The sequence below is a fragment of the Camellia sinensis genome, chromosome 3 (assembly GCF_055761805.1).
Source record: "Camellia sinensis isolate YWXY chromosome 3, ASM5576180v1, whole genome shotgun sequence".
In the NCBI taxonomy this organism is placed as follows: domain Eukaryota; kingdom Viridiplantae; phylum Streptophyta; class Magnoliopsida; order Ericales; family Theaceae; genus Camellia; species Camellia sinensis.
The window spans coordinates 220,901,965-220,926,986 of NC_138963.1; the positions used below are offsets into that span (position 1 = coordinate 220,901,965).

The 25,022-nt window shown below is 29.7% G+C and overlaps 2 protein-coding genes across 4 annotated transcripts; both read left to right on the top strand.

The window, feature by feature from the left end:
- The first annotated feature begins 7,558 nt into the window (after positions 1-7,558).
- On the top strand, positions 7,559-13,721 carry LOC114262809 (putative nucleoredoxin 2). Its single transcript, XM_028203218.2, has 3 exons — positions 7,559-7,921; positions 11,598-12,098; positions 12,966-13,721. The coding sequence occupies exons 1-3, from the start codon at positions 7,694-7,696 to the stop codon at positions 13,572-13,574; spliced, it is 1,338 nt and encodes a 445-aa protein (XP_028059019.2). The 5' UTR covers positions 7,559-7,693; the 3' UTR covers positions 13,575-13,721.
- A 3,438-nt stretch (positions 13,722-17,159) lies between these two features.
- On the top strand, positions 17,160-23,975 carry LOC114262811 (V-type proton ATPase subunit B 2). Of its 3 annotated transcripts, none has more exons than XM_082917562.1 (16): positions 17,160-18,179; positions 18,313-18,422; positions 18,530-18,588; positions 19,618-19,673; positions 19,790-19,888; positions 20,046-20,105; positions 20,203-20,314; positions 20,418-20,626; positions 21,013-21,141; positions 21,283-21,420; positions 21,581-21,731; positions 21,817-21,899; positions 22,499-22,546; positions 23,106-23,159; positions 23,248-23,331; positions 23,482-23,975. In XM_082917562.1, the coding sequence occupies exons 3-16, from the start codon at positions 18,537-18,539 to the stop codon at positions 23,677-23,679; spliced, it is 1,473 nt and encodes a 490-aa protein (XP_082773688.1). In that variant the 5' UTR covers positions 17,160-18,179; positions 18,313-18,422; positions 18,530-18,536; the 3' UTR covers positions 23,680-23,975. The 3 variants fall into 3 exon arrangements, with proteins under 3 accessions (XP_082773688.1, XP_082773690.1, XP_082773689.1); XM_082917564.1 differs by having other exon boundaries at positions 18,044-18,179; positions 18,313-18,424; positions 23,248-23,359; XM_082917563.1 differs by having other exon boundaries at positions 18,044-18,179; positions 18,313-18,588; positions 23,248-23,359.
- The last annotated feature ends 1,047 nt before the right edge of the window (positions 23,976-25,022 follow it).

A 25,022-nucleotide genomic window follows, 5' to 3' on the forward strand; every position in this document is an offset into this window, starting at 1 on the left:
TATATTTATCTAACCTCAATCATATTAAAAAATCAAAAAAAAATTAAAAGATTAAAAAAAAGAGCCATTAAACAAACTATAATCACATCACAATTTTGCAATAATAAAATAAATAAATGAAAAAAAAAACTATTAAACTAACTACAATCACATTAAAAAAAAAAGAATCATTCAACTAATTATAATAATATTTTTCTCTTTGTGAGGGTTTATATTAATCTAACTTCAATCATATTAAAAAATCAAATTATAATTTTTTATTCGCTAGACAAATCACAAATATTTTTATGTACTATCTAACTACAATATTAAAACAGTAAACAAAAGGAAAAGTGAAGAAGGAGAAAACAAAAAGAAGACTTACTGTTTACATACGTGGTCACTGAAGTTGAAAGTGTAGAAGTGAGAAATCAAGAAGGAGAAAACAAAAAAGAAACTCACTGTTTAGAACTGGGGATGTGAAAAGTTAAAAAGAGTGTGTGTATTGGAGAAGTTAAAAAGATTTGGAAAAATTTAATAAGTGCTAATTTTTTTAAAAAAAAAAATCAAAAAAATTTAGAAATTAAGGTTCAGATATTGGAACTCCCACAAAACTTGTGGGTTAGAGATAGATATAAATAAATAGATAGATATAGATATAGATATTTATATTTGTTTTTAGTTTTTTTTAATATACAAATTATTTGTTTTGGAAAAGGTACTGCAGTAATTATGAGAGAAGTCAAAAAGTGTTGTGGGTTGAGAGAAGTTAATAAATATGCTAAGGTTAATTTTTTTTTAAAAAAAACAAAAAAAATTAGAAAATTAGGATTGACATATTGAAACTCCCACAAGCCTTGGGGGGTTAAAAACTCCCTTTTACTTAATATATAGTATAGATAGATAGATAAATAGATTTATAGATAGATAGATAGGTTGTGATTTTTAAATTTTTTTTTAAATGTCTTCTTTTTTCCTTTTTTTTATTATATTAAAATTTAATATTTTGATAATAATCGTATGTGTTGGACTATTCGAGGAATTAAATGTCTTTTTTTTATTATTATTATATCATATTAAAGTTAAATATTTTGATAATAATCATATGTGTTGGACTTTTTAAGAATTTTTTTTTTATACTTGTTCTTAATTCATTAAATTGTTATTATGAGGGATAATAATTATATGTGTTGGGAGTTTTCAAAGAATTCATATGTGTTGGATTTCAAAGAATTTTTTTTTTATGCTTGTTCTTAATGCATTAAGGTGTTATTATGAGGGTATGACTTGAGAGTTGGGAGAAGTTAATAAATGCTAAGATTTTTTTTTAAAATCAAAAAATTAAGAAATTTAGATTGGGAGATTGGAACTCTCACAAGGCTTAGGGTTAAAAACCCTTTTTTTCTTAATATATAGTATAGATATATAGATAGATAGATAGATATATCTTTTTATTTTTATTTTTATTTTTGTGTGGTTTTTATTCGGGTATTTTTTTTTTCAATTTATTTAAGATGGAGTTGTGGGTATCTTTTTTTAAAAAAATTTAATTTATCTGTGGTTTCTATTTGTTTTTAGTTATTATTATCTAGGTAAGTTATGACGTGAGTTAGATGTGTGATAAACATGTGAGTTTTATTGATTTAAAGTTTATTTAGATAAACTTTTAAAAAAATAATTTTTTAGTTTTTTTTGTTATGTTATAATATAATATATAAAATATAGGTTGATATCTACAACTTTAATAAAAAATATTATCTGATTTTTTGGGGAAGAGAAAAAGAATGCAAGTTTTAATATTTTTTTTGAAAATTTGTGAGAGAGAATAGGAGGGAGAGATTATGAAATATTTTTATTATTAAATAAATAAATCAGACAGTAGTTTTTTTAATCTATTTTGTAAATTAAAAATCAATAATTTTGAAAAATTGATTAATTTTTCTCATTAAGTGATTTAAAATTTTGATAGATATACAAAAAAAAATACATAATTATATTATTAAATCATAATTCAAATTTAGATGTTATATCTTTTTGAGATTTATAGCTAAATTCTTATCTTTTTTTTTTTGTGTGTAACCATAGTGTATGGGAGAAATTGAAAAGGGTGTTGCAATAATTATGAGAAAAGTCAAAAGGGATTGGGGGTTGGGAGAAGTCAATAAATGCTGAGATTGGGTTGGGAGAAATCAATAAATGCTGAGGTTTTTTTTTTAAAATCAAAAAATTAATTATTATTATTTAGGTAAGTTATGATGTGAGTTAGACATGTGATAGACATGTGAGTTTTATTGATTTAAAGTTTATTTAGATAAACTTTTAAAAAAAAATTATTTTTTTAGTTTTTTTTGTTATGTTATAATATAATATATAAAATATAGGTAGATATCTACAACTTTAATAAAAAATATTATCTAATTTTTTGGGGAAGAGAAAAAGAATGCAAGATTTTATATTTTTTTTGAAAATTTGTGAGAGAGATTAGGAGGGAGAGATTATGAAATATTTTTGTTATTAAATAAATAAATTGGTCAATAGTTTTTTTTAATTTATTTTGTAAATTAAAAATCAATAATTTTGGAAAATTGATTAATTTTTCCCATTAAGTGATTTAAAATTTTGATAAATATACATAAAAAAAATACATAATTATATTATTAAATCATAATTCAAATTTAGATGTTATATCTTTTTGAGATTTATAGCTAAATTCTTATCTTTTTTTCTTTTTTTTTGTGTAACCATAGTGTATGGGAGAAATTGAAAAGGGTGTTGTAATAATTATGAGAGAAGTCAAAAGGGATTGTGGGTTGGAGAAGTCAATAAATGCTGAGGTTTTTTTTTTTAAATCAAAAAATTAGAAAATTATGATTAGGAGATTAGAGCTCCCACTGGCATTGGGGTTAAAAATCTCATTTTGCTTAATATATAATAAGTATAGAGTATAGATAGTATAGATATAGATAATATATAATATAATATATATATATATATATATATATAGATTATAAGATGAGAGAAATAAATTGTTATCTTATTATAATGGAGGAGATCTTATAGAAAAAACGTGTAGACATGAATGTCCTTCTATTTTATTGTGTTTATGATTATCTATATATGTGAATTGTGATTTTTAATTTTTTTTAAATGTCTTATTTTTTCATTTTTTATATTATATTAAAGTTTAATATTTTGATAGTAATCATATGTATTGGACTTTTCAAGGAATTAAATGTGTTTTTTTTTATTATATTATATTAAAGTTTAATATTTTGATAATAATCATATGGGTTGGACTTTTCAAGAAATTTTTTTTATGTTTGTTCTTAATGCATTAAAGTGTTATTATGAAGGATAATAATCATATGTGTTAGGACTTTTCAAAGAATTCATGTGTATTGGATTTCAAAGATATTTTTTTATGCTTGTTCTTAATGCATTAAAGTGTTGTTATGAGGGTAAGACTTGGGAGTTGGGAGATGTTAATAAATGCTAAGATTTTTTTTTTTTAAATTAAAAAATCAGAAAATTTAGATAGGGAGATTGGAGCTCCCACAAGGTTTGGGGTTAAAAACCCCCTTTTGCTTAATATATAGTATAGATAATAGATATAGATTTTAGTTTGAGATATTAGAACCCCACAATACTTGTTGTTAGAAATCTTATTTTACTTATGTAAAGAATAGATAGATACATAGATTGATTTAATAAGAATTTATATTTATTTTGTATATTTTTTTAATATGCAATTTTTTTTTTTTAGATTTTTTATAAAAATAATTTAACAATTTCATCACTAACCATAGTTTATGGGAGAAGTTGAAAATGGTGTAGCAGTAGGTATAAGAGAAGTCAAAAAAACTCGTGGGTTGGAAGAACTCAGTGGGTGTTTGGGAAGTTGCCATTTTAGTAGGCTATTTTAGTTTTTAACTATTTTAGTATGCTAAATTTTTTTTGTTTGGGAAGATAGTTGATTTTTTTTGTAGTTGGATGTGATGTTTGTGAGAGAAAAAGTGAAATGATTATGTGTTTGATGTGTTATTTTGTCTTATTGGTTATTTTAGCCTATTTTGTCTTATTTTGGATTTTAGCTCAAAAATCCAAAAAAAGCCTCTTGCCAAAAAATTAGAAAATTAAGATTGAGCTATTAGAACTCCCACAAGACTTGTAAATTAGAAATCCCCTTTTCTTTATATAATACTAGCCTATCACCTGTACTATGCACGAGATAATTATAGATATTTATATTTGTTTTAGATTTTTTTTAATATATAAATTATGTTTTTTAAGATTTTTTATAAAAATAATTTAACAATCTTATCACTAACCATAGTGTATGGGAGAAGTTGAAAATGATACTACAGTAACTATGCAAGGGTTGTATCTATAATTATTTATATAAGCGGATTTTAAATGCTGATCAGGAAATTTTGACCAAATCAATAAATGCTAAAGTTTTTTTTTAATAAAAAATTTAGAAAATTCAAATTGCGATATTGGAACTCCCACATGGCTTGGGGGTTAGAAACCCCTTTTTCCTTTATATATACTAATATATCACCCGTGCTATGTACAGATTGTGTTTACAATTATCTATATATGTGAATTGTGATTTGTAAATTTTTTTTTTACATGTCTTCTTTTTTTCCTTTTTTATATTATATTAAAGTTTAATATTTTGATAATAATCATATGTGTTGGACTTTTCAAGGAATTAATGTTTTTTTTTTATTATTATATTATATTAAAGTTTAATATTTTGATAGTAATCATATGTGTTGGACTTTTCAAGAAATTTTTTTTATGCTTGTTCTTAATGTTTTAAAGTGTTATTATGAGGGATAATAATCATATGTGTTAAGACTTTTCAAGGAATTCATATGTGTTGGATTTCAAAGAATTTTTTTTATACTTGTTCTTAATGCATTATAGTGTTATTATGAGGGTAAGACTTGAGAGTTGGGAGAAGTTAATAAATGCTAAATTTTTTTTTTTAAAATGAAAAAATCAAAAAATTTAGATTGGGAGATTGGAGCTCTCACAAGACTTAGGGTTAAATACCCCCTTTTACTTAATATATAGTATAGATATTGATTTTATTTTTTCTCTCACAAAATTATAAAAAAAAAATTCAAAATTTTTATTTTAACCAAACTAAAATAACAAAAAAAATTAAAAAATCAGAACAACCCCCCCCCCCCCCCAAAAAAAAACTAATTCTCACTCACACGAAGGCATAAATATACATCAAACTCTAATTTTATTTTAAATTTTTTTAATTTGTCTATCATTAACAGCGATAGAATTAGGGGTGTGCATAATACCGCCAAAACCGCCAAAACCGCACCGAACCGCACCGCCAAGGTAAATTCATTATTATTTGTCAATCGAACCGCCGGTTTTTGGTAAGAAAAATGACAAATTCTAGTGACATTTTTATCAATCCGCCGGTTTCTATTTTTCTTCCAAACCGCACCGACCCGCACCGCTATTAAATCATGTTTTATAGGATTCTAAAAATTCTTTTTTACTTAAGTTTGCTTGTTGTTCTATACCTTAGAATATAGTATTACATTAATGCTCGAGGGGAATTTTATGTATTGTATTTGATCATTGCAGATTCTTGTAATGAACTGATGGCATAATCGTTGATATTATCATGTTGTTACTACACTTGCTGCATCAGAAGAAAGCTTCGCAAGATGCTTAACATCACGATGTCTCTCGTCTTTTTTTTACTTTTTGATTTAAGTTTTGTAATTTGAATTATATTTTTTATAAACCGCCAATCCGCCCGAACTGCCAAGGTAAATCTGCCATTATTTGCCAACCGAACCGCCGATTTTTGATAAGGAAAATGACAAATTCTAGTGACACTTTTATCAATCCGCCACCCCGCCATACGATTTCTATTTTTCTCTCAAATCGCACCGACCCGTACCGCGCAGACCCCTAGATAGAATATAGAGGAAGGGGCACGTAAGGTCGGTAGGTGAGGCATCGAAGTATCATGGAAACGTGGCTTATGAGAAATGGAGGTGGTGGGACCCAACGTTTGGTTGGATTCCGAGAGAGTGTCGCATGTGACACTTTTGTCTTTTGTTTCCTTTACACGCGTCCCTTCTGCCTACTATACCTCCCTAGCCTACTCCATACCATACCCCTCACATTGTTGTAGAGTTGACTATTCCACCTCACCACTCACTAGCATTTTTGATTGAAAAAGCTAAAAATAAATAAATTAATTAAATAAAATATTTAAGACTCATAAAAAAAAATTTCATAATTTAATTCATAATAATCATATACACAATTATGTGGATGTTATCTTTCTTATTACATCACTGTTAATAAATTTAGGAGTCTAATTTGTAGGTATGTAACACTACTCATAAATTAATAAATGATTCAAAACAGAATTACTAAAGCAACTAAAAAATAAAAAAATCAACTAAAAAATCATTAATCATTCTTGTTAAAAAATATATAAGAAAAATAAAAAATAACTCTTATTTTTTAAATAAAATATTCTTTGATTTTTATTAACATTATGGTGAGATGGTTACTTCATGTGTTAATAGAATTAAATAAAAATTTCATTAAAAATATTAAAACCTATTGAACCAACTTATAATTTTGTCTAAAAAAGTATGACACATATTGTTTATGTATATATCGTCCATTAAAAAATACTAACAGATGTAATTAATTTAACTAAATTGAGACAAAATCATAATATTAAAATTAAAATCAAGTCAGTTGAAATTATAAAAATTAAAATGTCACAAGAATCAAAATATAGAAATTACTAGCCTAATTTATCCTAAATGTGGCATAAAAAGTTTTACGCATATAAAATTTATATGTAGAAATTATCATTTATTTTATATTTCTGTCTCATTTTATATATTGAACGAGATAAAAATGTAAGATAAAATCCTCTGCTTATCACCCATGAACTAAATAAAGAAACAAAAAGAAGAGACTTTCTACCTGTCCGTATGAAAAAAATTAGATCATAGTTTAGTTGTAAACTCGTGACATGTTTTACTTTTTATTTATTTTTTATTTCTATAGGTAGATTATTTATTAAACATTTAAATTAATTCAATAAATATAATTATTTAATTTCATGATTTTTTTTTTAAAATAGATAACATATTTTTAAAATTATATATACCATTTAAAATATTTTTTATTAGTGCATATATATAGTATTATTGCTAATGAAAGAAAAAATATATACTATACCAATAGGGGCCAGAGGTGAAGGTGGTATATATGTATCAGCTGGTACGTGATTGAGGCAGCACGATGCTTCATGTTTGTCAGCAGTAGCTTATAATAGCCCCGTGTGGTATCCCCATTTAGTCCAATAGAATAAAATAAATTATTTTAACTAAATAAGATAAAATATTACATTCAACTCATAATTTTTTTATTTTTTCTTTCAAAAAATCTAAAAGATTTAAAAATCTATCCTAAATAAGACTTTTATTCCCAAATTAAAAAAATTAAAAAATCAATCTACAACCAAAATCAACCTACATCCAAAACCAACCCAATACTCGTTTGTTTTTGGGAAGTTGAATGCCACGTGTGACATGTAATTATGTATGGTCACACTCATAGTTTGTAATAATGTGAAAAAAGAAAAATAAGAATGTGGTTCTGTGGAATATAAGCTTTGGAAGGACCTTTCAACTGTTTCCATATGTTTAGGGGGGAGAGAGAGAGAGAGAGAGGGAGAGAGATGAGGCATGAGGTGAAGGAAGAAGAGCTATTGGAGAAGAAGGAAAAGAATAACAACAACAGCAAGGAAGATGATGAATTCGAGGTACTAAACAGTGGTGAAGTTGAGGTTGTCTCTTCTACCTCCTCCTATTTGTCTCTCTTGACTTCCCAAGATCGTGATTTTCTTCTCTCTCCTACTGGAACTCAGGTTCTCTCTCTCTCTCTCTCTCTCTCCATGTGATTTTTGGCTGAAGATTTTGATTATTGTTCATTCTTATTGCTGATTCACAACTTGATCTTTATTAGTCACTTAAGAACATGTATATATTCTCTTAATCAAATCGTATAGTTAAAATTCTATGTTTGAATTATTTAAAATGACAGAAAAAATAAAAAATAAAAATATTAGTTTTTATGAGTAACTAAAAAAATATATAAAAAATACTTTTTAATTTTGTTTCTTTCATTTTTCTTCACTAATTAAATAATAATTAAATTTTACTTTTTGCAGTTCATTTTACAGTTCCTTCTGTTTTTCTTTTTCCTTCGACTTCTTCTTTCTAAAATTGGGTCTTTCAATCATATATATTGCTTATTATTATACAGATCATAATAATAATAATAATAATAATAATAATAATAAAAAATTGAATTAAAAATGTCGAGTTGAATATTCTAAAGGAAGAAAGAGAGTTGATTTTTAGTTGAACAACCAGGACCTTTTTCTTAAAATGAATAGATGATCACGAGAATCCTATTAAAATCAAATTTGAAAAAGAACCAATTTTGATCTCGTCTACAACATTATATATGCTTAACCTTGCCTCTTTTTGTTTTGTTTTGTTTTGTTTTTTTTCTGCTTTTGTTGTTGTTTTTTTTTTTTTGTTCTTGTTTTTCAATAATGGGTACGAATACTAGAGAACAACGGCATGCATAATCACGTTAGGAATCTTTTTATCTTCTTGGAGTTTTAACTCTTATTATTATCCTTAAAAAGCAAACCAAAAAACTCTTATTATTAGGATGTTGTTCATGATTTTTGGGATCATTTCTATTTACAGTGTGGTCCTGATTTCTCATCCAACATTTTTGTTTCTTAGATTCTCAATGACAAAAGATTGGAATGTACTTTGCTCTTAGTATGCAAGTCACTGATTATCATAAGAGTAGATATTTGCACTATGCATAAAATCTCAAGGCTCCGTTTGTTTTCAGAGGTAGAATAGAAGAGATTTATAGTGAGGGGATTAATAGTGAGAGGATTGATAGTGAAGGCATTAAGTAAAATTGTATTTGTTTTGATGATAGTTGTTAGTGTAGGAATTGTTAAATCATTTTTATATAAAATAATAAAACAAATAAAAAATATAAAAAATTAAACATTAATATTTTAAAAAAATTCCCAATATATAAAAAATAAAAAAAATAAAAAAATTTCTAATCCCCTCACTATTTTTCTAATACCATCTCTACCTCCTCCTTCCCAATCCCCCTTCCAAGGCCTTTACTAATACCAAGGGATTAGGAGTCCCCTCCCCATCTCTCAAAACAAACACCCCATATAGTAGTCCAACCTTATTATCAATCCCAATCCCCTCCCTATAACCCCAAACAAACGGGAAGGGTTTACTTGATTCTATTTTTCATTTTTTTTATATATATTTTATTTTCTTGTATTTTTTGGAAATAAAAACTTAGAAAAACATCCATCATTTTTATGTGTATTTTTCATTCTCTTATGTTTTATAGAAAATGAAATATGGTTTCGCATTTTCTTTTGTATAATTACTTCCTTTTTCTTCATTCATATTCTCATTCTTGGTGTTTGATAAAAATAAAAACTGAAAATTTAAAATTAAGTAATAAAAATTGAATGTTAAATTTTTTAAGTCGAAAAGTTATTTGATAACAATTTAAATGCTGAATTAAAATAAATTGTTTAATATGTATAATATTAAATTTAAAATTTATTATTTTTTAATTTTATATTGTGATAATGAATTGATGGTGGTGGCAGAGATAGAGAAGTGGTTTGTGGTGATAGTAGCGAGTTAATGCAGTGGAAATAAAAAGAGAGTGGTAACGGTGGTGTAATGATGGTAGTTATCGTAGTAGTAGAATGATGGTGGTAGTTATGACAATGGTGGCAATGATTGTGGAGGTGAAAGGTTGCAATAGTTGTTGTGATGGTGATAATGATAGTGACGAGTATGGTAGTTGTAATGAAATGTTAGTAATACTTATGGTAACAATGACAATTATAATGAAAACAATAGTCTAGAAGGGTGATGGCGGTAATAGCGGTGGTAGTTGTAAGGTTATGACGGTGTATGTTAATCGTTATGATGCATAAGTATTTATAAATATAGTTAGAATTAAATAAATTTTCTATTATTTTATTTTTCTTTTAGATTTTTAGCCTACATTTTGAGAGTTACTTAAATTTTTACGTGATACTTTTTGTAATTATCAAATAAGTTTAATTGATTTTTACTTTATACATTTAGTTTTAAATGTTAAATTAGGTTATCAAATACGGAAAAATGCTTGAGGCACTTAATTTATCACCTCTAAAAATCACGTCTAATGATATGTCTGACAAATATTAAATTTTGATTTATCAAATATTTTATTACGTAGAGTCTAATTTTAATATCACATCATTAGAGATAGTTTAAGAAAGTTAAATTTGAAAAATGTAACATTGCTGTATCAAACACCACATTATTTGTCATGAGTTTTTTGTTTTGTTTTTTGTTCAAATATAGTTACTTTTTAATTTTCTTTTTTTCTTGAAATATATAGTCATGATTTATACACTTTGTCTATTCTTTTGCGGATAATATTATACAAATCAATAAATTTTTACATTTTTAAAAAAAAATTCTCATGTGCACCTATCACATTATTTCTATTTTAAAATTTTAAATTTTTTTTATTATATAACACATCAATAAATGTGAAAAATTTACTAAAATTTGTAAGTTTGTGTAACAATGTGCTTTTTTTTTTTCAAACCCTAATATTGTCTATGGACAAGACAACCAAATCAAACCAAAGGGACAGCTGTCACATAATAATCATTCCTTAAGCCTAATCTTAATGCTAAAGGTACTAAAATGTGACCCCATTCACAGCTATATAATTCTGGATGTGGTATAACATCGCTTTCAAAGTTTTGAATGCTCATATTTGGTCTTTTAGAATCAACTTCAAAACATATTTCCCTCAAATTTTATCAGTTTTAACTTCACACTCATACCATATATAGATGCTTTGAGTTGGGATATTATTTTTAAAAGTAAAATTGTACTTTCATCAATTTAATTTTTATGATCATATCCAGGGATGGTAATACAATATAATCCACCCCGAGTCTAAGCTCGAGGCACCCACAACCGAGCCCTGCAAGCTCCAGCCAAATTTTGGACTGGGTCGGGCCACACATCAAAAATCTAAACTCAAGCCTAGGGATACTAGGGTCATGGGCAGCCGGGCCAGACTTTTTTTTAATTTTTTTCATCAAAATAGCCCGAAAAGACATTGGGCCTCAAGCGAGCCTTGAACTAAGCTGATGGACCAGGCTTTGCGCCGGGCTCACAGTCCAGGTCGGTCTTGAAAACAAAGGGCCCTAGCCCGAGGCCTCGAGTTAGCCTTAGGCTCAGGCCTAGACAAACTGCGGGCAGATTTGAAGTGAGCCGTGGACCGATAGGCTGATTTTACACCTCTATATCTACAGGTCTCTCTCGACTATCCCACATAGGATCTGAATTTTATAAACTTTGGCTATCTTCGATGGCAACAAATTTGGTCTCCCAATAAGAGAAGAATTTTTTTTTATTTATTTAAAAAAATGTACTTAATTGGTTTTCTTAATCTCCCAGGTTAAAGTTTCTGACCTTGAAGGCAAAGTAATTGGTCTTTACTTCTCAGCCAATTGGTACCTACCATGTCAAAACTTCACCCAAGTTTTAGTCAACGCTTACGAGCAACTTAAAATATGTGAATCCAAATTTGAGGTTGTGTTTGTATCATCTGATGAAGACTTGGAAGCCTTCAACAACTATCGTGCAGGCATGCCATGGCTCGCGATTCCATTTTCAGATTTAGAATCAAAGAAAGCATTAAATAGAAGGTTTGACATCGAAGGTATCCCTTGCTTGATCATTTTACAACCTAACGGTCGAAAAGATGATGATGGTATATTACACAATGGAGTTGAGATGATTTATCGATATGGGGTGCAAGCGTTTCCGTTCAGTAAAGAGAGATTGGAAGAGTTGGAGGAGGAGGAAAGGGAGAGACATGAAAGCCAGACATTAATCAATTTACTAACAAACCATGATAGGGACTTCCTCTTGGGTCATCATCCCATGCCTAAACAGGTCAGTCCTTGCCTAACGTAACTATTAAATTTATTGACTTGAATGTCAATTGAGACATTGGTCTTTTCCACTAGAAAAAACACACCCCACTTTCTTCAAAATAAAGGTAATAGCATACATAATCATATTCCTTTCACACTTATTTATTTGTGTCAAGCTAAAGGTTGATGTAGTCAGTCACGAAATTAGGAGAAGAGTATGGGGTTATGACCTTTTTGTTTTTATAAATATTAGTGTATCATTTTATATATAAAATGACCATCCTGTATAAAAAAATATATATGTTATTCTTTTTTCATCTTGAATTTTTTTTCTGTTTTACATTTAAAAAAAAAAAACTTATTCATCTTATTAGATTTTTTTATTAAAAAAAAAACTTTTATGGTATTTAAATTTTTTTTATGTATATATAATATATATATATATACATGTGTGTTTTTGTGTATGTAGTAAAAAAAAATTATTTTTCTTTTGACCATTCTGGTAATGAAATCTTGATTCCGTCTCTAAATGTACTCACTTCTTTTCAAACAAAATCAAACCAAGCTTGTATTTCAATCTAGTCAACTTAGTCACTTGAACATTATTTTTTTTGTTGTTGTTGTCATTCTGCTCTATTAAGGGTTTAGTATTTAATTAAATTAAATAAATTCATAATTACAGTAATCTCATTTCCGATAACAAAAAGATTATAGGTGTTAAATTTAGTACATACAATTTTTTTTTTTTATAAAAATGTTCTATATTCTAGTTTTAATTAGTCAAATTTAACATTAATGCCAAATGCACCCCAATCCAGCAGAGAAGCTTATATTCATATGTATGTATACACATGTATGGTATGGATGTGGGCTTCTTCATGTGCAGGTGCCAGTTGGCTCCTTAACTGGTAAAACAGTTGGACTCTATTTCTCAGCCCAATGGTGTCTTCCTGGACTCGACTTCACTCCTAAGCTCATCTCCATCTATCACAACATCAAGCAATCATTGATAAAAGATATAGACGGCGAGGACTTTGAAATAGTATTCGTCTCAAGTGACAGAGACCAATCACAATTCGACTTGCATTTCAATACCATGCCATGGCTTGCACTGCCTTTTGGAGACCCAATTACTAAGAACTTGACCAAGTATTTCGATATACAAGGTATCCCTAGTTTGGTAATCTTGGGCCCAGATGGTAAAACCGTTACCAAACACGGGAGGAACCTTATAAACTTGTATAAAGAAAATGCTTACCCTTTTACTGAGGCTAAAGTGGAGTTGCTAGAGAAGAAAATGGATGAGGAGGCTAAGGACCTCCCGAGATCGGAGAAACATATCGGGCACCGCCACGAGCTAACGTTGGTGTCGGAGGGGAGCGGAGGCGGGCCTTTTATTTGTTGTGATTGTGATGAGCAAGGGTCTGGATGGGCTTATCAATGTATTCAATGTGGGTATGAGGTGCACACCAAGTGCGTGAGGCCAGTTGATTAAGGCATGACTGTTGATACTTGACCAACTTTACCAATTGGCCTTGCCACTTACGTTGATGTAAAATGAAGTAGTTAAAATTGTACCAGTCAGGTGATGAGACTGTTTGTTACAACTTTTGGAGTATTTATAGCTTATTCTGATTTGGAAATCTATGTTAGACTGTTTGGTGCAGTTTCTGCTTATAATTTATTAGGTAGAAATAACTTAAATAAGCTGAAAAAAGTTAATTATTTGAAAGGTAGGGTAGAGATGTTTTAAGTTTTTACTTTTTAATTATCAAGTTTTAACTTAAAAAAAGTTCCGCCAAAACAGGCCTGATGTATGTTTTGACTTTTGTTAAAATTGGATATATTGGTTTGGTTATGTTAATATATACATATATATATATATATATATACATATATATATTAATTTGGACAATCCTATACTCAATTGTTGAGATTCTTTTGCAAAAATAGTAGAGGTCCTAAAAATTGTATCAAAAATTTTATTAAATATCTTACATGAGTGTGGGATTCATATGAGACACATATTGTATGGGTCTCACATTTATATGAGATATTTGATAAAAATTTTAAATAGAATTTTTTGGACTTTTAGCATTACTCGTTTTTTTGATAGTTAATAATGTTTTTTTTTTTATATTATTTTTGTGAACAAAATAATTCAAATTAAGGGCACATAGAAGCCACAATTAATGTTGTTTAGGTTTACGACGCGATTAAATTGGGAAGAGTGTAATTAATCAATCCAGGAATCCATTTTAACCCAGCCCATTGTCCTAGAAGGTTTTATCCCAAAAGTCAGCTAGACTCAATGTTGGGCCTAGGCCTGGACCAAGCTTCAACGACCTTGATCACTGCCTTATTCGGACAATCATTAATAAAATGAATGAGTTTTAAATAAATTTAATTAACTATTATAAGTATATCACGTCAAATAATATATAAAATTAAAATATGATAAGTTACAAATTACTCAAAATTATTGGATTTTTTTTAAAAAAAATCCAAAAATTAGTAAATATTTGTTAATGGTAAGTGTGACACCATCTTATAAAAATAGTGTCATTGGCAAGTAAAAAATTATAAATGTGATTTAGTGAGCACTTATCTTTCATTAATTAAACATATAATTCTATTATAATAACCTTAATTTTTTTTTATTAAGGGTATATTACACTCAACTATAAAAGAAATTGATGAAAATATAGCAAGTCATATTGTTTTGGTATAATTATACTGATTTTCCTCTTGGTGAGGCTAACGAAACCTAAACTAATGTAAAAAATGACTTCAAGATATAAAGGTAAAATGTACATTTTACTAAAAAAGTGATGACGATACTATTTTTCTATTTATATGATTAACAAATTATTGATAAATATAAAATCAAGTATTATATGAATTAAAATATTAAAAGTGTCTAATATTTTCTTAGATACTAAATTTATAAAATTTATTGTATTTTCTCTAACCTTATAAAAACAGAGTATATATTATCTTTTATTAATTACTAATACTAATACTATCATATGATATTGTTGAGGACAATAAATATGTTTGGGGTTGATTGCGACCTTAGAGAGCATCAGGCCGAAAAATAACATCTCACTCACGGGAGTCGGTCATGCGGGTGGCTGGTAGAAGTTTCGTCTCACTTTCGTCTCTGTTTTTTGTAATAAATATAAGTCTAGACATATATAATTAATCGTATATAAAAGAATTTTAGTCGTATAGTCTTAAATAGTAAAATTTGCAATAGAAAAAATTTTTATTCAAATTATTTTATTTATATTTTATATTTTGTGTGATTGGTTCTTAAATCTATACTATAAATTAAGTAAAAGGAGTTTTTAACCCTAACCTTTGTGGGAGTTCCAATCTTCCAATCTAAATTTCTTGATTTTTTGATTTAAACAAAAAAAAAAAAAACCTTAGCATTTATTAACTTCTCTCAACCCCAAGTCTTACCCTCATAATAACACTTTAATGCATTAAGAACAATCATAAAAAAAATTCTTTGAAATCCAACAAATATGAATTCCTTGAAAAGTTTCAACACATATGATTATTATCCCTCATAATAACACTTTAATGCATTAAGAACAAGCATAAAAAAAATTCTTTAAAAGTTCAACACATATGATTATTATCAAAATATTAAACTTTAATATAATATAATAAAAAAAAGAAGACATTTAATTCCTTGAAAAGTCCAACACATATGATTAATATCAAAATATTAAATTTTAATATAATATAAAAAAGGAAGAAAAAAAAAAGACATTTAAAAATCACAATTCACATATATAGATAATTATCTATACTATATATTAAGCAAAAGGGGATTTTTAACCCCAAGTCTTGTGGGAGCTCCAATCTCCCAATCTAATTTTTCTATTTTTTGATTTTAAAAAAAAAAACTTAGCATTTATTAACTGCTCCCAACTCTCAAGTCCTACCTTCATAATAACACTTTAATGTATTAAAAACAAACATAAAAAAAATTCTTTGAAATCCAACACATGAATTTCTTGAAAAGTCCCAATACATATGATTATTATCCCTCATAATAACACTTTAATGCATTAAGAACAAGCATAAAAAAAATTCTTAAAAAGTCCAACACATATGATTATTATCAAAATATTAAACTTTAATATAATATAATAAAAAAAAAGACATTTAATTCCTTGAAAAGTCTAACACATATGATTATTATCAAAATATTAAATTTTAATATAATATAAAAAAGGAAAAAAGAAGGCATTTAAAAAAAAAAGACATTTAAAAATCACAATTCACATATATAGATAATTGTAAACACAATCCGTGCATAGCACGGGTGATATGTTAGTACTATATATTAAGCAAAAGGGGGTTTTTAAATTCCAAGGCCTGTGGGAGCTTCAATATCCCAATCTGAATTTTTAAAATTTTTTATTTAAAAAAAAACTCAGCATTTATTAATTTGGTCAAAATTTCCTGATCAGCGTTTATTAACTTTTTCAATTCACATGTCTTTTCACATGCCTGCATTTATTGATTTGGTCAAAAACTCTTAATCAGCATTTAAAATCACCTCATACAAATAATTATAGATACAATCCGTGTATAATTACTACAGTACCCTTTTCAACTTCTCCTATACACTATGGTTAGTGATAAGATTGTTAAATTATTTTTATAAAAAGTCTTAAAAAACATAATTTATATATTAAAAAAAATCTAAAACAAATACAAATATCTAAAATTTTCCCGTGCATATCACGGGTGATAGGCTAGTTTGTTATATATATAAAAACTTATCGTTATTTTATTTCTTTCTTCTATCTTGTAATAATCCTTTCAAAGGGGTGTTTGGTGTAGATTATTTTAAGGGCTCTTTTGAGAAGTAACCCATTTTAGATCGCATCATTTCTCACATTTTTTATATATTTTAAAAAAAAATCAAAAAATTAACTTTTAACCATCTTCTCAAAACAATTCTAAATAAAAAATTAAGAATCAAAAAGCAGTAACTAAAACACTCCTCACTCAACTTTTGAAATATTAATTTTTTTCAACTTTAGTTAAACTGTTTTAACCTAATAAATTATAACCAAATAGTATGTCAAAAACTCACATATAAAAATAAGTTATAAGTTATTTCTTGTCCCACCAAACACTCAAAAGTTGAATACTCTTTCATTTTTTTTATAATCAATTTATCAATTGATAGTTAAATAAAAAAACAAAATTCGAAGCTTTGTTTTTTTTATTTTTTGGAGGGTGAAGCTGTGATTATTTTATTTTTTTAAAAAGAAAAATAAGAGCAAGTATTAGTCAACTTGTTTGGTTTTGGTTTTTAGAAAATAAATTTCAAAAAAATTTATTTTTTTATTTTTCATATTTTAATATTTTCAATGAATTTTTTTAATATTTTCAATATTTTTTTTTTAAAATTTTTAGACATACCTAATATAAATACACTTAAAAAATATAATATTTATAAAAAAAACCTTTAAAAATTCACTAAATACCAACAAAAAAAATACAAAACGAAAAGTTAGTACTCGTTTTATATTTTTTAATTTTTTAAAATATTTTTCATAAATATTTTTTTATTTGAATACATCTAAATAAGATGAATTTAAAAAAGTAAAAAAATTACTTAAAATTTTAAAAATATCTACTAAAAATAAAAACACAAAAAATAAAAAATTTAATTTTTAAAAAATTAAATTGAGAAAGTTGAGATTTAAATAAATTTTCGTTCTTAGCCGACTGTCTCTCTCTCCGTATCTCACAATCTGTGTCCCTCGTCATATCATAACTTGTTTACCGTTTTGTTCATTAATCTTCGAACCTTTTACGCATAGGAAAATGAGTGGGAGTACTTAATTAGTGTTCCCAGTAATGATGTGGCAGTAGATTTCATCATAAATGATTTGATGTTTTGATGTTAATGTTCTATTTTTATTTTTTTTTTTATTGAGTTCCATGTTATTAGTAATTTTTTTAGAGTTTACGCATATTCGTTTTTCCGTTTTCTTTTCAAGTTTGATGAATATCAAAAATCCAACATTCTCCGACTCACTCAATCGAATTCTGTTAAGCTCTCGTAAGTTTCTTTCCCATAACTTTTCTCGGGAAAATTTTGTCGTGTAGTTGATTAATTTTCCTGTTTAATTTATGTCTTGATTTCTTACTACGGCGTTGTTGTTATTGTTTTTTTTTCCCCTCACATTTCTCAGCAACCAAACAGAGCGTAATTCAAAAATTGAACAATTTTGAGAAGGCAATGAAGTTCAGCAAGTTATAGTCGAAGAGCGTTACTTGGAACAGTTTACTGACTACTTGCAAAGTGTAGTTTATCTGTTAATTGCAAAATTCTCCACTTTAGTTGTTGAATTGATTCTTATGTGTTCATATTAAGCAATCTCTTGACATTGTTTGATGTACTGATCATAGTTTGAAGATGGGAGTTACAGAAAACAGTTCTGACATGGAGGAAACGCTAATAGGAATGGGTAAGTGATCTTCTAGAGCTCCAAACATTTAGCATATTGAAATTTAAAGGTACAGTTAAAAATTTTATTATTTGTTTACTTTTCTCAGATGAATACTCAGATATTATTAGCAAGCAGATATCATAGAGAATTCATCTATGACCCCCTGTGATTCATTGCGTGGGGATTGGATTAGCTCTTGTCTTTGCATTGTGGCAGGGTTTAGATTTATTAACTTACCTTTGTATACCGAAAGATATTTTTAAGAATTTTGTGATTCGAGGAAGTGTGAGAATAGATTATAGTGGAAAAAGTATTTGATTTTGACAAAAAATAGCTTATATTATCATTACAGAAGTAATCTATAGTTTTCAGATCATTAGTTATTTTCAGAAAAAATTATAAATCAATTCAAAAGGATTTATCTTACAAGCTTTGAAGAAGTTGAAAGTCCCTGGATGTTTTTTGTAATTATGGTAAGATTTGGCTGGTTTAACTAGTTTGATGAACAGTGGTTGGTGCTTGATGTATTTTCAGTAAGAACTTAATATACATGCATTGTTGACGAGATGCTGCACCCATGGAAATATCATGGCATGTTTGCTTCTAATACATCCCCTCATTCACAATGCTTTCAATTGTGACCTGAAAAACAGACGGAACCTGTAGCAGATTTTGAATCAGTTGTGGCTATAGTGCTTAATGTACTTTGTCAAATTATTGGCAGTATTGGAACAATTTCAAGGTCTAGGAGTACGAATTCAATTAGCTTGCAGTTTTCTATCATTTATAGGAGTGGTATTCAAGTGCATATTTGTTAAGTCATATTGGGCATTGCAGTGATTTTATATGATCTGAGGCAACTATGCTAAATTACATTGCGGTTCAAAATCATTTTGTGAAACATAAAGGACACTTTTATATTTGTATATGTGCAAAATACTACCATGTTTTTCTTTTTTATTTGTTCTCTATTACATCATCGCTGTTTACGACTTGGTGCTTGATCACGATAAGGATAATGTTGATTTGGAGCTTTTCAAATTGCAGAGTACAGAACAGTCTCTGGTGTTGCGGGGCCCCTTGTTATTCTTGACAAAGTAAAGGTGTGTTAACTCTATTTATCCATGTAATAATTTTCTCTTTATTTTTCTTTTTCCCCACATCTCAGGATAATATTGTTTTTTCATGGGCTGGTATCATACTCTCTTGGAATGTTAAGGGTCCTAAATACCAGGAGATTGTCAATATTCGTCTAGGAGATGGAACAACCCGACGTGGTCAAGTCTTGGAAATTGATGGGGAGAAAGCTGTTGTGCAGGTTATATCACATACAAATTACAATTGTAGAGCTGCCTTTAATATTCACTAATAGTTAGTCCACAATGAATAATTTTGGAGTAACGCTATGGACCCCAATTTTCTTTTCCTAGACCCACTCCATGCACTCATTTTTTTAGTTTTTTTCGTTCTCTCAGGTATTTGAAGGAACATCTGGAATTGACAACAAATACACAACTGTGCAATTTACAGGGGAGGTATAAATTATTTTTTTTTTAAATTTAGCTAGAGCATACAGAAAAAAATAATACCAACAATAAAAATTCTCAGTCTCTTCAAATTGTTATTGTGCAGGTTTTGAAAACTCCAGTCTCAATGGATATGCTTGGACGCATCTTTAATGGTTCTGGAAAGCCCATAGATAATGGACCTCCAATCTTGCCTGAGGCTTTCCTAGATATTTCTGGTGAGTCGTGATTTTTAAAATAAAGGATATCTCTTGACATTATGCTTTATGTCTTTCTTTTTTTAAAACATGAATACATGATTAATTCCTTTTATCTGTTTAGGAAGCTCCATTAACCCTAGTGAGAGAACCTATCCCGAAGAGATGATACAAACGGGGATTTCAACAATTGATGTTATGAATTCCATTGCTCGTGGACAGAAGATCCCTCTCTTTTCTGCTGCTGGTCTTCCTCATAATGAAATAGCTGCTCAGATCTGCCGTCAGGCTGGTCTTGTTAAACGGTTGGAAAAGTCTGACAATCTCATGGAGGTACAGTTCACATACCAATCCCACTGAAACATATACTTTATGAGTTCAATAAGATTTTGAAGTATATTGTTCTCTTCTGGAATTTTTCATAGTTAATATTGTTAGAGAAATAAGATGTTTGCTGAGCCCAAAAAAAAAAGAGAAGTAAGACATTCGTTTGATCTTTTTTCTTTTTTGTGGTGGAAGTTAATGTTCTTGGATATGGAAAAAATCTATTGTTAATGCAATAAAGAATTTTGAATCAAGTTTGTTCTGTGTGGTTCAAGATGATAACGTCCTATTGGCTTCTCCAGTTTTGTTCTTTTTCGGTTTTTCTTTTTCAAGTTTCTCCATATTTTTTTGACGTGTCATATGCAATTCTCTAATTCTGTGCCATGTCTTAATAGGATAAAGAAGAGGACAACTTTGCCATTGTGTTTGCTGCTATGGGTGTAAACATGGAGACGGCTCAATTTTTTAAGCGAGATTTTGAGGAGAATGGATCGATGGAGAGAGTGACCCTTTTCCTAAATCTGGTATCTTTTCATACACTACTAGCTGAATCTTCTGCTGCTACATTTATAATTTTGTGGTGCCATTTTGTTTTTGTGTTTTTTTTTCTTTCTTGTCTTTTCTATTGCTATATTTATAATTTGTTTTTTTTAAATGGAGTTCAGGCCAATGACCCCACCATTGAGCGCATTATTACTCCTCGAATTGCCCTCACGACTGCTGAATACCTAGCATACGAATGTGGGAAGCATGTCCTAGTCATACTTACAGATATGAGCTCTTATGCTGATGCTCTTCGTGAGGTATTTGAAGGTTTATGGCATACATACACATTTAATAGCAAAAGTGAACATGAATTTAATAAAATTTGTTGTGTTTTGTAATGACCTTAATATGTTCAACTTTGACATGATTGACCATAGTCGAAGCATGATATCTGAAAACAGACAATTACCTCATCAGGTATCTGCTGCCCGAGAGGAAGTGCCTGGAAGGCGTGGGTATCCTGGGTACATGTATACTGATCTGGCAACAATTTATGAGCGTGCTGGACGTATTGAAGGAAGGAAGGGCTCGATCACACAAATTCCTATATTAACTATGCCTAATGATGGTATCACTGTGCCTGTTGATCTTTCTTGCTTGGTTTGTAATGATCAAGGATCTGATATTTATTACTTTTTTTCTATAAACCACAGATATCACGCATCCTACTCCAGATCTCACAGGTTATATTACTGAGGGGCAGATATACATTGATAGGCAGCTCCACAATCGGCAGGTGAGATGAGAGAATGATCTCAAGGGCATCTTATGCATCTTCTAATATGATCAATAAACTATTTTTTGGGAAAGTTTTCTGAAAACAGTCCCTTTTTAGGAAACACTTTCGAGTTGTTTTCTGAATGTTAGAAACTAATTTTGCACAATAACAAAAAATGATATGAAAGAGATGGGTATTTTTGAACTTTTAATTGTGTTTGTTTTAGAAAACATGAAAAATGAAGACACAAAGAAAATGATAACAGGCCTGAATAAATGGCATTGGACACCAATCAGTGCAAGAATTATTTGTGACGCAGTTTGGGTTCCATTTATTTCTAAGCAAAATCGCCTCCATCTTTCAATAATATATAGTTTTATTATCAATTTCTGTGGATTTTGATTGTGACAAGAACTTATTTAACAGATGTATTATCCTTGAGATGTTTCATTTTCTTTTCCTTGAAATTCAGCTTTATCTACTTTGTTTTCGATAATTTTTCGATTCTGTAAGCTTTTTATCCATAGTGCCCATTATAAAGGCAATGGGTATTCATTTCATATATATATATATATATATATATTTTAATTATTTTTTTATTTTATTTTATTGGACAGATATATCCACCTATCAACGTACTCCCATCACTTTCTCGTTTAATGAAGGTAAGCTATTAAAAGAGGTCTTGGGTCTGACTCCTGCAATGATATTATAACCTTGTTTGGGAACTTAAGTTTGAGGTTAAAATAGTCTCACACACTAAAAAATTCAATTAGTCTCAAATAATATCTTAAATCAATGATTTATATTTTTAAAAAAAACAAAAAAACAAAAAAAAAAAACAACTCGGCAGTGGCAGCCTACACTGTCACATTGGCAGTGCACTTATAGCCTACCACTGTCACATTGGCAGGCTATCCCACAAGTAATAAATGATAATTTTGCCCAAATTTTGAAAAAAGTGAGGTTAGGGACAAATTTGTTATTTTAGCATCAAACATCATTTCAAATACATTTTTCAATACAACAATCAATCAAAAAATTCAACCCAACTTTCCAAACATAGAAAACTAAAATAGCCTACTAAAATAGTCAAATAATCAAATAGCCAAAAAGTCAAAAAAGTAACCACTTCCCGAACAAGGCCTATGATTTACCTGAGGGGGAAAAAGAAAAGAAAAGCAAATATGATGAACTCACTATCTCCTTTTTGTCTTTTGGTAGAGTGCTATTGGTGAGGGAATGACTCGTCGAGACCATGCTGATGTCTCTAACCAGGTCTAGTTTGGAATTTGTGTTGATTAAAGCTCCATTTACTGTTCTGCTTCGTTTTGTCCTAATTAACAGTCTTGATTTCCATCTTCAGTTATATGCAAATTATGCCATTGGAAAAGATGTTCAGGCAATGAAAGCCGTGGTTGGAGAAGAAGCACTTTCTTCTGAGGATCTGGTCTGTCTGTCTCACTGTGTGTGTGTGTGTGTGTGCACGCGAGCTCGCGTTTTTGAGTGAACCATAATTCTTAATTAATTGCTTATATGAGGAAATAATGAGGCTTCTTTGTTTTTTGTTTATTTGTTTTTGTTTTCTTGCAAAATTTAGCTTTATTTGGAGTTCCTAGACAAATTTGAAAGGAAATTTGTTTCCCAAGGGGCATACGACACTCGGAACATTTTTCAGTCACTTGATTTGGCTTGGACACTGCTTCGTATCTTCCCCCGTGAGCTTCTCCACCGTATACCAGCAAAGACATTGGACCAGTACTACAGTCGCGATGCAACAAACTCAGATGGAACGTGATCTCACATATCTTTCATTTGAATTTAACAGTTCACTACTGAGTGGCCACGTTGTTTGGCTGCATGAATCACCAGAATAAGGGTCCATATATAGTAGGAAACATCTTTTTCTCTTATTTGTATGTCTATGAAGACCCCTTGATTTGGTAGCGATTTCACTTTTCGTAACAAATGTAATTTAGACTTATATTTGGCATTGCCTGGTATATCCTTGTAATAAGTTGTACAAATGGCATTGTCTTCGAAATAAGTGTTAGGAACAAATGAGATTTATTCCAACCTTTCAAATGTGTGTTATTTCTATGGTGTACAAAAATACAAACTGTTTTGTGCTGATTTGTTTTGTTTTTTCCAGTGAATTGTGATTGTACGGGGAGCAAATATTCAGGCAAGCCCGTATTCCTTTCTTCCAAGCTCCGTTTCTGTCCGATCACCTGCGAGCACAACAGCGGTGAGCTACCTGGCGGTGTGTGGCCGGAAAACCCCTCCGACGATCAAGTCAGAACATACACAGGGGATAGATAGAGAGAAGGGAGAATGTTTAGTGTAAATCTCACCAAATGTTCATCTGTCCACGTATGGGGGGCGCAGACGTGCTTATATACCTTCTGCGTTCCAAATCTACTCCCAGTGACCTCTCAACACGTGGCACTGTTATCCCATCTGTCAGCATAAACCTTGCTGAGCACCACCTAACCCAACTGTCTGCCCATTCTCCTTGGAGCTCGGCAGCCGGGCAGTTCCATCTCGGCCATCGTCTGCCATGCTGTGCTTCATGCCCAAGTACTCCAACAGCTAAGCTCAGATGAGGATCGGACTCGGCGGCATCTTGGCAAAGCCGAGCTCGGGACTACTTACGCTTGTCTGCGGTCGACCTACCTGCCGAGCAAAAAGGTACCTCGGTCCAACCTTGCCTTTCCTAGCGCTGGACTTTTCACCTGACCGGCTTCATAACTACGGATCCTTGCAGCTCGGTCAATCAACGCGCTGCCTTAACCGAGCAGCTTCCTTCAAGGCCGGGCCATACAACTTGGCCCAACACCTGTTCGGCCCAAATCTGTCTGGCACAACTCTGTCCGGACCAAATCTGTTCGGCCCAACTCTGTCCGGCACAAATTCCATATCATTAATCTCCCTTTCAATTGCCCCTTAATTCCGTCTGCTGAAGCGTGACTGGGATTACCTATCCTGACCAGGGTAATACTTCATCGGTCTTCAGTATGCAAGACGGTGACCGCACTAAGAAGGCGAGCAAGGTCCGCTCCACGACTTCCTTCTTGGCGAGCAAGATCAGCTCGGCCAAGGAACTCCAAAGAAGGCGAGCAACATCAGCTCGGCAAGGAA